The sequence below is a fragment of the Rissa tridactyla genome, chromosome 2 (assembly GCF_028500815.1).
Source record: "Rissa tridactyla isolate bRisTri1 chromosome 2, bRisTri1.patW.cur.20221130, whole genome shotgun sequence".
Lineage (NCBI taxonomy): Eukaryota > Metazoa > Chordata > Aves > Charadriiformes > Laridae > Rissa > Rissa tridactyla.
The window spans coordinates 13,266,676-13,281,419 of record NC_071467.1 but is presented as its reverse complement, the minus strand read 5'-3'; the positions used below and the strand labels follow the sequence as shown (position 1 = coordinate 13,281,419).

At 41.4% G+C, this 14,744-nt stretch overlaps 1 protein-coding gene across 1 annotated transcript in view; it reads left to right on the top strand.

Annotated features, from left to right (window-relative positions):
* The window catches only part of FER1L6 (fer-1 like family member 6), a 93,625-nt gene that overhangs the window by 51,679 nt on the left and 27,202 nt on the right, over positions 1–14,744 (top strand). The window contains exons 15-25 of the mRNA XM_054193519.1: positions 8–108; positions 769–859; positions 1,645–1,764; positions 2,898–3,050; positions 4,365–4,551; positions 5,090–5,214; positions 7,153–7,287; positions 7,865–8,014; positions 11,817–11,927; positions 12,537–12,698; positions 13,842–13,962. Of these exons, the coding sequence (XP_054049494.1) occupies positions 8–108; positions 769–859; positions 1,645–1,764; positions 2,898–3,050; positions 4,365–4,551; positions 5,090–5,214; positions 7,153–7,287; positions 7,865–8,014; positions 11,817–11,927; positions 12,537–12,698; positions 13,842–13,962 (1,456 nt within the window). The remainder of the gene's footprint in view (positions 1–7; positions 109–768; positions 860–1,644; positions 1,765–2,897; positions 3,051–4,364; positions 4,552–5,089; positions 5,215–7,152; positions 7,288–7,864; positions 8,015–11,816; positions 11,928–12,536; positions 12,699–13,841; positions 13,963–14,744) is intronic.

The following is a 14,744-nucleotide window of genomic DNA, read 5'->3' as shown; positions in this document are numbered from 1 at the left end:
TTCGTAGGAGGAATCATTAGAGCAAGTAAAGGACTTGATCAAGGTTTCAGAGGTTGCATCTGAGGAGAAAATGAGGACAACCTTAAATGATTTTATCAATCAAAGCAGGTAACTACATTTACTAGAGGCATACAGAAAATCAACTTTATATGTTCACTACAAATTCGAGGCTAGACAAGGAAAGTGATGATAATTAAAAAAAAAAGTACAGTAAACTTCCTGAGATATATATTTTATTTATTCTGCTATAAAAGCAAAGGCCTTCCTAAATTGCAGTTTATATTTATATAGAGAAAATATTTTATTATTATTTTCAATATTCAGTGTTGACCATAATCTACTGCCAATCGTTATATTTTCTTGGCTTTCCGGGTTCTAAGAATAGAATGTATATGGGATAAGTAGGATTAATCAAGTGTGTGATAGACATACTATAAAAAAGGACAAGGTTAAGATAAAAACAAAGGATTCCACATGCTGGGATAGATCACCCAATAGGCTCTGTGTCGGATGACATGATTGGGCTCAAAACAGGTATAAACTCTAATTTCTAGATATCAACCCTGTTTCTGTGAATTGTGGTGAAGAGTTTTTGGACTCAATTCTTTGAATCTTCTAGGTGTTCAATATTTATTTTAGAGAATTTCAGCATCTCTGTCTTGTGGTTCGTGTACTGCAGCAGACAGACAACATTTAATTCCAATGTATTTTAGCAGCTCACATTAAAAAAATAACACAGTTAAAGAACCTGTTATTTTTGTGTCCTAGGGCCTTCATTACCATTGCTGAAAAGAAGCCCAAAGGGTTGAACTACACTGCTTTGGACAAAAAGAGACTCATGCTGTTCAAGCAAGAGCTGGTACGTGTGTTTTTTCCATTAAGTGTCGATGCAATGACTGAAATCATGCTGGTTGTATACATTTTAATTTCTATTTGATTTCACCATACTGGAATGCTTTGTAATTAATATGAATATAGTGTCCATGAGTGTTTAATAATGACTGTTATCCCACTGTGCTTAATAAAGAGTTGTAAGATACCCTAAAATAATTCAGAACATGTTTTTAAATACAAATATGACATTATTATAATGAGCTGATTTTTCTTTTCCATGCATCTTAAAATGGGACGGTGCTGAGTTCAGTGGACAAGCACCAAATTAACGCTGCTGTTAGGCTTTAAATTACTGTGGTGGGGCTGAACTTCAAGACTAGTAAATTCTGGCATTAAATATTCTTGGACCTAATCAGCTCCTCCAGGGAACCGGTGAGAAGAAACCAAACTGCGTGGGGGTCACCTGAATGTTTATTACCTTTATTTACTGTTTGTAGCACAGAATTTGGTTGTGATTTCTGTGACAGCTGAGGCCCAATAATCCTAGGTGATAACCACGTGTCTCTTGTGACTTCCATACATGCAGTACGCATACAAACAAAGAGTAAATGGGGGACGTTCACATTTTACGTTATTCTGCTCCAAAGAGTTGATCACTTTCTGTTATGATGAAGAAGGTAATTGTTACCTTGAACCAAGTGTCTCCATCTTCTCTTTTCAACTTGAATTGAAGACTGTTTCCTCCTTCTGTGTTCAGTTGAAACTACTTGATAATGCCTAAAAAATACATATTGTCTTTCCTGACTGCAGGAAGCAATGTCCAGTGATGCCAAGGGAATTGTTCATCAGCATAAAAAGAAGATGCCACTGGATGAAATGATGCGTGAGACTCAGAGCTTTATAGATAAAATTCGATTCTTGGTTGATGAGGTAATCCACACAGAAATTCGGATAAATTTAAATTCCAGGGCTTGACTTTGGTTTCCATAATCCCATGTGAATAATAACTCCTGGCCTGGTTATCCAATGAGTTCTCCTTTGGATATCTGGACCCAATCCTCTTTTGCATTAGATGGACCTGTTAACAGACTGGGGTAGGAAACACTGGGCAATGTGATATGGAGAAGATGCGGTACAGAGAGTTTTTCTTTTTTTTTTTTTAAAAAAATAAGATCATCCCATATGTGACCTGGTGGTTTGGGGACAGCCTGCTTTCTGATCCGAATTCATGTCTCCACTTGTATGGTTGTAGTGATTTGGAGCTCAGGGGTCTCTATTCTATACTTCACTGTGCAGACACTGCTTAGACATCCTATTAAGCCTGAGAATAACAGAAGAATGGACATATTTGGTCGGGCCAAAATCCAGCCAGTGGAGTGCTGTCCCTCTGAGAGCTGTCTGTGCTAGCCAACTACACAGGGCCATGGCTCAGAGAGCACGCGGCACAGCCTGGCATGGTTTGCAGCCTGCACCCAAATTCTCTTCCTTCCCAAAACAGAGTGACCTTGCTCGCGGTGTCTCCTGGGAACAACCCCTGGGCTGGTCTTTGCTTCGAACCACGTTCAGGCTTTGCTTGGGGAAATGCTACTGGGGAAATGCTATTTGAGGCAGGGCAAGGCGATGTCATGGAGCATCCGCACAAGCAGAATAGATAGTTGTATGCCAGTGCTTGATTCTGAGTCTTTTTTTGTTTGCTGGTATAGATGAAGTTGAATGTATTTCCATGGTAGGTACTTTCAGCTTATGCAGTCTGTGGGTATGTTATTTTCAGAGACAGAGTCACACCCAGAATTTTAATTTTAGTTTCTCCTGAATTGATTTACAAAGCAGATGCTGCTTAATCACTCTACAAAGTTCTTTATCTTCAGCTGTGCTTAGGAATGGAGGTTTGGGCTGCAAAGCATGAAGTGACAGCCTCTTTTATTCTGGGTGCACATCAGCCACTCCACAGAGCTATGAGGGAATCAGCTCTTAGTAAAATAGAGAGTGTTTTAATAAAAAATAATGGTGATGGCTCATAGAAATAATTCAGTTTTAATTCAATATTCATCGTCATTTAACAGCCGCAGAATACGGTGCCTGATGTGTTCATCTGGATGCTCAGCAGCAACAAGAGAGTTGCATATGCAAGAGTCCCAGCAAAAAACATACTGTATTCTGCAGTGAAGGAGCAGAGAGGCAAGGACTGTGGGAAGATTAAAACTCATTTCCTGAAAGTAAGTCTGGGGCACTCTGCAAACACAGGGAACGCCTGGGGAGCATTCGGTATTCACATTTCTTCCAGGCATTTTATTTTACAGGCTCACCTTTGAAATGTACTAAAAATGTGTGCACGTTTATAGCTGCCATCTATTAATGTTTGCTTCTCACATTTCTGCTTGTCCTTCTCTAAGCACTGCATCATTACCAGGCTTTTGATGTATGACTAATTAATTCTCTCATTATTTGTTATGGCAAGTATATAGCATTATTTATCTATGGCTGTATAAATAAAGATAGAAGAGGTACAGCCTCTTTGCTGGCAAAGACGTCAGAATGCAGCACATGGAAGTCTGGGAGGAGAGTGGTAAGAGATCAGCACACAGCAACTCAGATAGCAAGGAAACCTAGGTATTCAGTGGTAATACAGCGATTTATTTATGCTTGCTATTTAAAATGTGCCTAGATTTGTGCAATGTATGTCCAAAATATAGTTATGGGATTACTCATCTTGAAAGAAAGTCTTAGTGGATATACTCCTACAAAGGCAGTGTGACGGGCAGTGGAATGTTACGCAATGTAATTGTTACTATAGCCATCAGGAAAAACCCAAACACATAAGAAAGTAGTAACTTCATATTACGAATTTTGAGTCATTTAGTTATATGGGAGCACTCCCATAAAGTACAGCTGAAGAGCAGATAGAAATATTGAAGCTCCTGATAGTTGTCATAGGTACTTGTTAAGCGCAGTGCTGTTTGCCCGCATGAGCAAAAAACCACCATAATTAACTCTCCAGCCCCATCAATATCAGGAATTGCCTTAGGAACAGATAATACTAAACACTGAGCTTGGCAGAGCTAGGTGAAGTGGGAAGGGGGAGGAAGGAAATAATAGTATTGTTTGTCAAGGCTAGTAACATTTTATGCTGGAATATGTTTTCTGACCTGCCCAATGGAGTAATATTTTTAGTAATACATGAGACTAACTATTGGAGGTGAGCAAAACCGCATGACATGGAAAGTGGGCTGAAGTCTGGGAAAAGCAGGGTATCAGCTAGCACTGGTATGCTTGCAGCTACTAGGTAGCCTGAACAAATCCCTGCATATTAGGCAGACTTCCGACCAAGCAAACTACTCATTTCTTCCCTAAGAATCACAGAAGTTTCTTGTGCTAAATGAATCTCAGGGCCACTCGCTGTGGAGAAAGGCCATTTATCAGTATATCAACTCAGTGAATGTTCCTTTAGTTTACTCTGGCTTGGTAGCACTCAGCATCCAGCCGCCTCTCTTTCTTGACCTTGTGGGTGATGGGTGGATTTTGTTCTTCAGTTACCAGGCAAGCGCTCACTGGGCTGGACTGTGCAGGCAAAGGTGGACATCTACCTATGGCTTGGACCTGCCAGCTATGCCCAAAGCATCATGGAGAATTTGCCTGTAGGATATGAGACTGAATTACCATCTGAAACCAACTCAGGGCAGAGTGCGGCGCCCTCACCTGCCTGCTTGCTGTATAAAAGTAAGGCACCGTTTCTTCTCTATATTAGCAATTAAGAAACATGGCCCCAAAAGGTCTAAATCAGAGGGCAGCACAACCTGCTTAAAGTAACTGTTCTAAGATGATCACGGCTTAGCATTTTTCATCAGAAAAGGCTGGTTTCATTGCCAAGTCATCAGTCCTGCCACTGACACTTTGCAGATGTCAGGGAAAGAAAGGACCTGTTCGCTTGCAATTTCTGTTCCCTGTCCCATGGGTCTGTCTCCTCGTAATGAGGAAACATCCTTCAGTTCTCCTGATGAGGCTACTGTGCTGAACACTGAGTAGATAAACCGGTGATGGGAGATAAAAACTGGCAGTTAACAGCCTTGCGGTAGAGACTTACATCGAACATTGATTTTATTCTGAGTGTCTCAGGTGTTTCTTTAGTGAGACGGCACTAGCAACAGTTCCCCTGTCAGGTCCTGGTTGGACGGCAGATGGTGAATCTTCCCTTCCTATGTATGTGCTGCATCATTTCCATGAAGCTGACATAACTGTTTTCTTTGCAATGACGTAGCCCCGCACCTCTTCCAGCTGAGAGCCCACATGTATCAGGCGAGGGGGCTCATTGCAGCTGACAGCACTGGACTTTCCGATCCTTTTGCAAAAGTTACTTTCACATCACACTGCCAGACCACGAAGGTAAGTTCCAAAGTCTCTTTCAGTATATGATATTTTTTCCCAATTAAGCCACAAAAAGGAAAAATCACGGCTTTGCAAGGAGGTACCTAGCAGGAAAAGTTAGATGCCTGCTGTTAAAGGGCAACTCCTGACAGTCCACTGCAAGCAAGGCAAAAGTTTAGGTGTAACCTGTTATTCTAACATAAGGTGCAGTAGTACTAGTTTATTTTAGCTCAGATGTCAGATTCTCTGGGGCTACTGGGACTTTGTAGCAAGTGAATTACTTCTCTCAACATCTTTTTTTGTATGTTTTCAGTTTGGGCTGTTGTCATTGCTTGGTATGAGGGTGAACCCCTACGGTTCTCTTCTCTTACAATCTATATGTGCAATGATTGAGGAAAGAGTGAAGACCTTTATATGGCTTCTGTAGCCATGTGAGCCAGCATGGCTCTTTGTGATGGGGTTCGGCAAAGCAGACTGGTGGGTTTAGAGTGGCAAAGTTGAAATGAGCTGAAAAGAGGGAGGTGTGAGACTTTCTCTACCACTTAAATGCTGCAAAAATGTGCCCATAGCAAGTGGTCTCCCTCAGGCACCTCCAGCGGGCAAATGGTCTCCTGTGGACATTTGATGGAGCCTCTAGAGAGAAGGGGGAACTTCTACAGAGCTCCAGCAGGAAGGCTGAAGTAAAGTCCTGGCAAATGAACAGGAGAATGGTCCCTCACAAAACATGAGGACTGACTTTCAGAGGTCCTGAGCCCTCTACAACTACCCTGGAGTTAAAATGGGGCCAGGAGTTCTGAAACCCATGCCACAAGCAGAATTTGTGGGGCCAAATATGTTCTTCTTTCAGAAAAAGTATTTAACACCCCCCCCCATCCAACCCCTCTCCCCAAAGCCTCCACAGAAGACTGTTTTAATTTAATTAATTCTAAAATTCCTCTTCTCTCAGAGGAATTCTCTCAATTTCTCCTGCCAAAAGGAGCAAGAAGTAAAAACCTTTTCTTTCCTCTAAGTCGTTTTTGTCTCTTTGCGCTGCTTTTGCCTCAAGGATGTGAATTGATTTTTTCTTGTAACGTGATTTTAACTTCTACTGGAAGTTGGGGGATGAAGCCAATGAAGCTAGTGTTTAGATGCACCAGATTCAGGAAAGTAAATTTTGGCCCAGGAAAAATAGGATTTTATAGGCACAGAAGTGTTAAGTTTATTCGCTGCCTGAATAAAATATTGCAGCCAATAACTTGCATGTTTTTAGAAGACTGTCAGCCAAGTGCCAATAAACTGTAGTCAAAAGCCTTATTTCCATTCAAAAGAACGATAGCAGGTTATGAGTCAATTTGCAGTTGGCACATTTTTCCTCTTTAAATGTTATCTTTGTTAAATATATTTTCTGCCAAGACAGTTAAAACATTGTCTATGATGAAATGCCATAAGCATCCACATAAGCCAAATTACGACAAATGACAAACTATTGATTTATTGTGAGTGATTCATTAAATCTTTTATTTATTTATGTATATATATATATAGAAGTGTTATGTGTCGTTACCCTGAAGGAAAAATAAGATTGAAAAAATGTACCCTGAAGAAGTGAAAACTGGCCTCAGTTTAGGGCAAAGGCTATATTTTAATAGCATTGGGCATGTGCCTGCTTTCCTAAAGCAGTAGCTTTCCTCTCAATTCATTGCTGAGCTTTGTCTACACAGACTGGTTGTCATGTATTGATATGCCCATGAGGGGTCTGTGAGGCAAACAGGGAAATGAAGACACCAGAGATACAGGCCTCAAAGTGAAAGAATCATATTCTTCTGGCTGGAAATAGCTGCTGGAAAATGCGGTGCCTCAGATAAGGGAGTTGTCCAGGCCGTGGGAAAGGACGTCACCAGCAGATCAGCACATCCCACTGAAACACGCCCAACCAGGCAGTTCATAGCTCATTAAGCATTTCCTCTCTTTCATTAGATCATTTCTCAGACGTTATCCCCCACCTGGAACCAGATGCTGCTCTTCAACAGCATTGTGCTTCACGGCGACAGAGAGGAGATTGCTCAGTTCCCACCAGAGATCGTCATCGAGCTGTACGATGACGACGCAGTGGTAAACTCAAAATACTGCTTAGCAAAAAACTCGTGCTCTTATGTCTTACTGCCAGCGTAAAAGCAAAGCATGCCACTGAATGGGCATTAAATGGAAAATTGTCAAGCAACATGGATGACCCTGGTAAATGGAGCTTGGCGTTACAGTGGTTTGCAGTTTAACGTCTGAAAACAGCCCTGAGACTCACTTTATGTCCTTGCAAAGCTGTGGCCTTGTTTTTTCCTGAGTGAATCTTGCTCCCAAAGACTGGCTTAGAGAAATAAGAAGCATCTTGCCCCCACCTGCTTTACGCTCCCCTGTAAATAGAGTATTTAAGTCTGAGGAGACATGAATTTGTCTCTGACCATGCAAACTCTGACACAGTCTCACCAGCTGAATATAGAGCTCAGAAACTTTGAGCGCTCTGAAGAGGTAACAAGTACTCAGCTCTTCCATTTTCATACCTGTCTTGCATTTTAACTTGCTATTTACTTCAGGAGATGTTTTTTTCCACAAATACTAAGCTCTGCATCATCTTGGCTCCTACGACAGCTGTGAAATTCAAGTGCATTTGACACTCTCATTCTCCTTTTTTTAGGGTAAGGCAGAATATATTGGGTCTACAGTGGCTGCCCCCGTGGTGAGACTTGCTGATGAAAACTATGAACCACCTAAACTTTCTTACCACCCAGTGCATTGTGGAAGTCTTTCAGGAGGAGACCTTCTTGCTACATTTGAGCTTCTAGAGGTAAACTAGACTTTTTGGACCACTACACTTTTGCACCTTGGGTTCACAAAAGCAGCCATGGCACCAAGGCCCACCACCCCCTGGAATTAATGGGAATTGTGACTAGAGCAGGATCATTCTGCTGTTGGACCTCATAGTCCTTATGCAATCTCTGTTGCTCCCTCCACCTTGCCAGGGGACACTGTCCACACACACACCATCGCCAGCCCCTCGCGTGTTCTGAGCCTCATTTGCCCATCACTTGCCCTGCCCTAAATTGGGCTCTGGCTTGAGAAACAACTGTGAAAATCCCACCACCACTGCAGTGACCTGCTCTTTGGAGTAGCTCGTGGCCCTGACTTTAGCAACATGAAAGCTCTCAATGCTACTTTCTTAGGAAAAGAGAGTGGTGAATAATAAGGAATGGATTAGGGATACTGAGTTTTCAGATCCCTCTAACATATTGAGAGATGTTACACTGGTTTCCAACTGTGAGACAAAAGGCAAATTCAGCTTACCTCTAGGGCTAGCCTGGCAGATGCACGAGTGGGGTGTATCATGCCTGGGTTTTCAAGGAATTTCAGTGGAATTTGCAGAGCCACCAGTTAGAGGCAACTTATCTCTGCTGAAAACCTATGGCAGGTTTATTCTGAAATATGAAATGGGAAAAAAGTGGAACTCTGTGACACATTTTATAGATATTCCCAAGATAAAAGAGGCTTTTAAGCACGATGAGCTGATTATATTCTTGGTGAAATATGACACCATGTGGAACACTTCCTCATTATCGTGGGTACCTAGGGATAGAGTCTAGTACCTTAGCCATAATTTTCCCATTTTTTTATTCAAATTCACTCTTTGGTGAATGAAAAGAGCATTGTATTTTTTTTTTGCCATCTTTTGGTACAAGGGAAGCAGCAGTACTTCTGGGATATATCCAAATATACCCCTAAGACTTCTCTAGAGAGTTGATGAGAACTGTAAGTAAAGACTCTGCAGTCCTTATTTTCATGCACTGTATTGTTATTCTCAGTGACAACACTCTAGAGCATTCTACGATTCTATGATCTCACATGGCAGATAATAGCTCTATGGACATTAAAGAAAATTTCAGGAAAAGACATATATAAACATCTGTCAGGCTTCAAAGCACTCGTGAGCTGATGTGCCAGTGGCTCCTTCTAATATTGGGAGATTCCTGGTGATGCTCTGTGTGAGGTTGGAAACAAAAATCTCTCATCAATAATGTATTCTCATTCTGAGCCCATAACCTTTCCCATGACATTCTGTGCTCCGTAACTCCAATCTGCAGGTATCATTTGGTTCAGCTGAAGAAATGTTGTACAAGAAGTGAATGCTCCTTTCTCAAGATGAATAACATTATGCTGGGTCTTGCTGGAGAAATATAATGATTCTTATAACATTTAGAAAAATACTAGACTAAAAAAATACAGACTAATGAATACTAGGAGTCTTGATTTAGCTCAAAGCGGTCTCAGAATTTACTGATTTTTTTTTAAAACAAAAAATGCAAAATCCCCTTGTAAACTCACCCTGTGGGTATTTTCCTCTATTGTCAGTTTGAGTGCTAGATCATTCTTCACCACTTGTTCTGTGCAGTTTCACTGTGGCCATGAAGCAAAGTCCTCTCTGAGTCATACCAAGCTAATTTCACTGAAAGCAAGAGAGTTTTCCCTTTTTAATACAGAAGCACTCTCAACTTCACTAGTGGTTGTTAGATCTTGGAAAACTGGGGACCTTGCATTATATTGGAGAACTGTTCAGTTAACTGCATTACTTAAAAAGAACAAAAGCGACGATCCAAAGAAGCTTGATTTGATATCAGTCTTAGGTTTTGCAGTCTTGGAGTGCAGTTTAATCAAATTCTTTATGAGGCAGTTCTGTCTTCAAATGTCATCTCTCTCCCAGCCTTCCTAGGCCATGTTCTTGGGAACTAATCCCTTCTCAAAGCTGTAAGAGATGCAAATAGTGATGTATGTTCTAGTTTTTTTTTTTAAAAAGGAAATTAAAGGTGCAGTTAAGAAATTACATATGCATGTCTCTGTATCTTGCAGATTAATATATTTTTCTCGATCACCTGTCATCAGTATCCAAGTCAGACAATGCAAAGAAAGTGGGTACCCTTAAATGTGAATTTATTCTTTTATTTAAAGTATCAATTAATTTATTATGAGGTAAAATTTTGGACCATTTGATGCCAATTAATATAGAGTTGGAAGCTCCGAATACTATTAAAACTAAACAAGTGGATTTCTAGACAGGCAGGTATTATTCACAAAGTTGTTTCTGTTCGGCTTTTTAAAGAGCATCACAGAGGTGGCTGGTAGAAAGCAGATACGTTGGGGAACAACAAAATTAGACCTAGATGTCTGGCCTCAAATTCTCCAAAATCTATTAAATGAATTGCTTTGGATTTTTACTTACAAAAGGCAGTAAACGTGCATGTGAATTATTGCTATTAATTATTTATTAATTACTCATGTATGCTGCAGGTGCTATGCTAGCAGATATGTTTTTCACCCATCTCCTCTTTCACCTAGAAGGTACTAAGGAATACATCCTTTCTCCCTGATGCTAATTAAACTCCCACACAACTGTACCTAGCAGCAAATAACAGACAGATGGCCTAGTTAAAAGAAGCAGAAGACTTCAACTTTACAGGTCCTTTGAGAGCTGTATCTCAGATGCTTCACCTTTCAACAGTGATAATTTAGCTTAGGAACGATGAAACACTCCAGAAGTTGTGTTTCTTTTCCCCAGAAGCTTTAGGTACCGTACTTCAGAAGAAAGTTGAGGAGAGCTCTGCCTGGAGGTTGTTAGCTCACCTGTGAAACGTGTGTTCCTACTGTTCTCTGCTATCACAGCCTGAGCTTTTGGTCGGAGTGATCATCATGTCCTGGCTTGAACTGTTTTATGTAGACATTTGCTAAATCAGGCCAGGCTTCGGATCCACCCTGCATGGACTGAGAAGGTCATAAATACACTGTTGAAAATTAGGAAGGTTTGGCAAATGAAGCCAGGGAGCTTTCCCACAGAAGGCGAACCAAACAGGCTGCAGAGCCTGGAGCATGGCAAGAGGCAAAGTGATGGTCAGAGCTGTGGTGGTGGGTGCTCTCCTCCCACCCACCTGGCACAGGCCAGTCACGTACACCCAAATCATCTCCTGAACGCGGGCCAGGCTTATGTGCGATCACACGCAAAGGACATAAGTGCCGCCTGCTGCATGATTTTAGTAGCTGCACAGAGAAGACTCAGCCCTAACTCTGGAGATGTGATTTGCAAGTTCTCAAGTGGTGACAGCATGCAATAAAGCAGGACTGCTCTTCCATAGTGGCTGAAGAGCATTGTGTCTCTCTGGCAAATGTGCAGTTTAGCTGATGTGCACTGTCTGTTCCCCAGCCTTCTTTAACTAGAATCAGATATAGAATTTTCCTGAGAAAGTCTTCTAAGTAGTTTTGCTCAGGATTTTTATTAAATAGAATTACCGTGCTTTCTATTTTTAGCAAATAGAATTACCGTGCTCCAGTACATGCATGTCTTTAGGGCAGACTATATCCTGCCAGGACAAAGGAGACTTCTTTTCAGAAAGGTGCATAAACCCAGTCTATTGAATACTCTTCCTGCCAAGTGCTTTAGCATCACAGCAGGGCAGACAGCAATCCAGGTCACATTCCTCTCACAGCACAACCTGTCTGCTCTGCAACATGGTTTGTGAAACTGCGTTAAATTGATGTGTTCTCTGTGCCATTCACAGACACTTCTTCCAAAAACCAGCTAAAGTTATGACTACTTAATTTTTCAGATTCCTCAGTCAGATCCAGACAGACTTCCCCCCCTGGATCCACCAGATGTTGGCCAGATTTATCCAGTCCCAGTCAACATCCGACCTGTTTTAAGCAAGTACAGAGTGGAGGTGGGTTACTTAGAATACTTCTGCTTCCAAACCTCAGCTCCTTTTATGCCTTTACTGAACTGTAACAGTAAGAGATGATGATTTTAAGATCCTGATCAATAGGAATCACGTAAAAATAGCATATAGACGAGACTGCCCCCATGGCAGAGAGTGGCTGATGGACCTGCATTCTGTGCACCCAGGGAAGTGTCTGCCGGCGACGGAGAGCTTCTCCTTGCAGCTGACCTCATTGGAGGTGAAGTTCAGATCAGCGTTTTCTGGGTCCCAAACTTCAGCCAAGCGATGCCACCTACCTGTGTACAAATGTTTGCGCCTTCTCTCCCCTCATCTCTTGCACCGTTTGGACCCAAAGTCCCCTTGTGTTAGAAAGCAGCAAACTGTGATTATTATGGCTTGCTGTTGACAATAACTTCTTGATATCAGTTGAATGTTATTAATTGCTTTAACTTCCACCATAATCCTGTTGGATATTGGATATCAGATTTAAGTTGTGTCTTTTTTTCTGGTGGTCCTGTGTTCCCAAAGGGATACGAAGTGATGGGATCCCAGCAGTGGCTCCCACCAGACTGAGGGGTCTCTGCAGGCTACTAATGTTTCTGCCCACCACAGGTCCTGTTCTGGGGTGTTCGAGAGCTGAAGAAAGTCCAGCTCCTTTCTGTAGATCGCCCACAGGTTCTCATTGAATGTGCGGGGAAAGGAGTGAAATCCTCTGTCATTCAGAGCTACAAGAAAAATCCCAATTTCAGTGGCCTTGCAGACTGGTTTGAAGTGGTATGTAAAGCATGCTGCTCCTTGCCTGTCTGTTCTCATGTTAGGCAAGGTGTTAATTACTCATTTCCTTCCTTTCTTGTCAAATAATTTCCTCTGTGTCTTGATTAAATACTAATGGACATCAGTACTTATGAAAAAGCTACTGATTTGAAGATGCTTTAAAAGACTTCTGCTACAAATGTGTGATAAAAGAAGATGATATTCTTCATGTTGTGTCCTAAGCAGGCAAGGGAATATGTTGCAATCAGATTTTTACTGATAGATTGGAACTTGCTGTCAGATAACAGGGATATTTTTAGTGCTTTTCCCTCCTCCATTTTGCAGGGTAATGCTCAGTTTCCTTTGTTTTCTTTCAATTATTTTAATTTTTTTTTGTGTGTTACTGGGCTATTAAGGGGATTGGTCATTTCTGACTCATGAACTTTGTACATTTTCATATTGTAACACTTGCTGTTATGGACTGGAAAGTAGTTATTGTCTGTTGGCTACGCTATAAGAGCTGGTACTTTCAGTGGACGAAAGTCAGCATCAGAAAAAAATGATCTGTTTGATTTGCTCTAGTTGCTACCATCAAGAGAGAAGTTGTTTATTTATAAGACAAAAGGATAACAAAACACTAACCTGGATACTGAAGTATGATTGCTGCAGTATTTTAACTTCCATTATAGATCACATGTCCAAAGACCTGCTTTCCCTTTTGTAATTCATCCTATAAGGCATGTAACCACCCAGTGTCCACATCTCATGGTGGGACAAACTGAGGCAGATAGGGTTAGTAGCCTTCAACAAAGCAGCAGTGGCATTAAGACTCACGACTTCCAACACAACATTCATTCCTTCTGAATGTTCCTGATTCTCCCGTTTTATTCTAAGAAGAGATGCTTGAATGTGACAGCACGGGACTCAACTCGGTAGCACAGTCCATGTGTCCCCTCTGTATTCTTAAGGACAAGGCTTTCTCCAGACTTTGCAGAAGACTGTGGACAGAACTATGTTGCCTATGCTATATGTATTTTGCATTTTGAGTATGGGGAGAAGAAGGGAGGGAAGAGTAACAGTCTTATTGCTCTGCATGACAAATACTCTATTCATGTTCTATATTCTCTAGTAATTCTCACGCTGCTGTCTCTCCTACTCCACTAGGAGCTGCCTGAAAATGAACTCTTGCATCCACCACTAAGCATCTGCGTAGTCGACTGGAGAGCATTTGGGAGGAGTACTCTTGTTGGAACGCACACCATCAATTGCCTTAAGCAATTCCTATGTAAGACCCAGTTGGGTCCTCAAGCTACACCAAACAGACTAGATATTACAGAAATTGAGAAAGGTAAATGTCAAACCCTGACCCCAAATAAAAAGACAAAGGACCTATTTAGAGGCTTAGCACTAGGCGTGTACTTAGAAGATATTCTTTATTGTGTTGAGTGTCAAACCCTTAACCATATGATCATTTGATGATGACCAAATGTGATGATAGTATTTTTGGCAAAATCTCACCTAACTAGCCACGTTTCAATTTCAGCTTCATCTGAGTCATCTCAGCCTGCTGAATTATCCCAAGAAGAACCATTTTTAGCTGATCATGTCTACGCCGAGGTGGAGCAGGGTAAATGCACAGTGGTAGAACCAGACCCATGTCTCACAACACCTCCTGCCCCTGAACCAGAGCACTCTGCCTCTGAACCAGGGAAAGACAGAAAACAGAAGGTGGGTATAGCTGAACCTCTGAATTAACTCTTTGTTGCAGTCTTGCAGACTTTAGCCCTTCCTTATAGAATGGTAATCTCTTATTTACTTTAGGATTAGAAATTCTGGGTACTGTTGTTAACAACCACGTTATCTTGATGGCCCTTGAGAGAACTAGTTAACAATGCAGCTTTGACCCCACATTAATAGATACTTCCTTTCTTTCCTTTTATGTTAGATGTTCATCTAGCAAATAGGCAAGTACTGCTGGAGTAGTAGGATTTTTACTTTTCCTAGCCTTGAATGATCTACTTAATTGCAAAACTCTCACTGTGATTGACTATTTCTGTGTCCATGGTG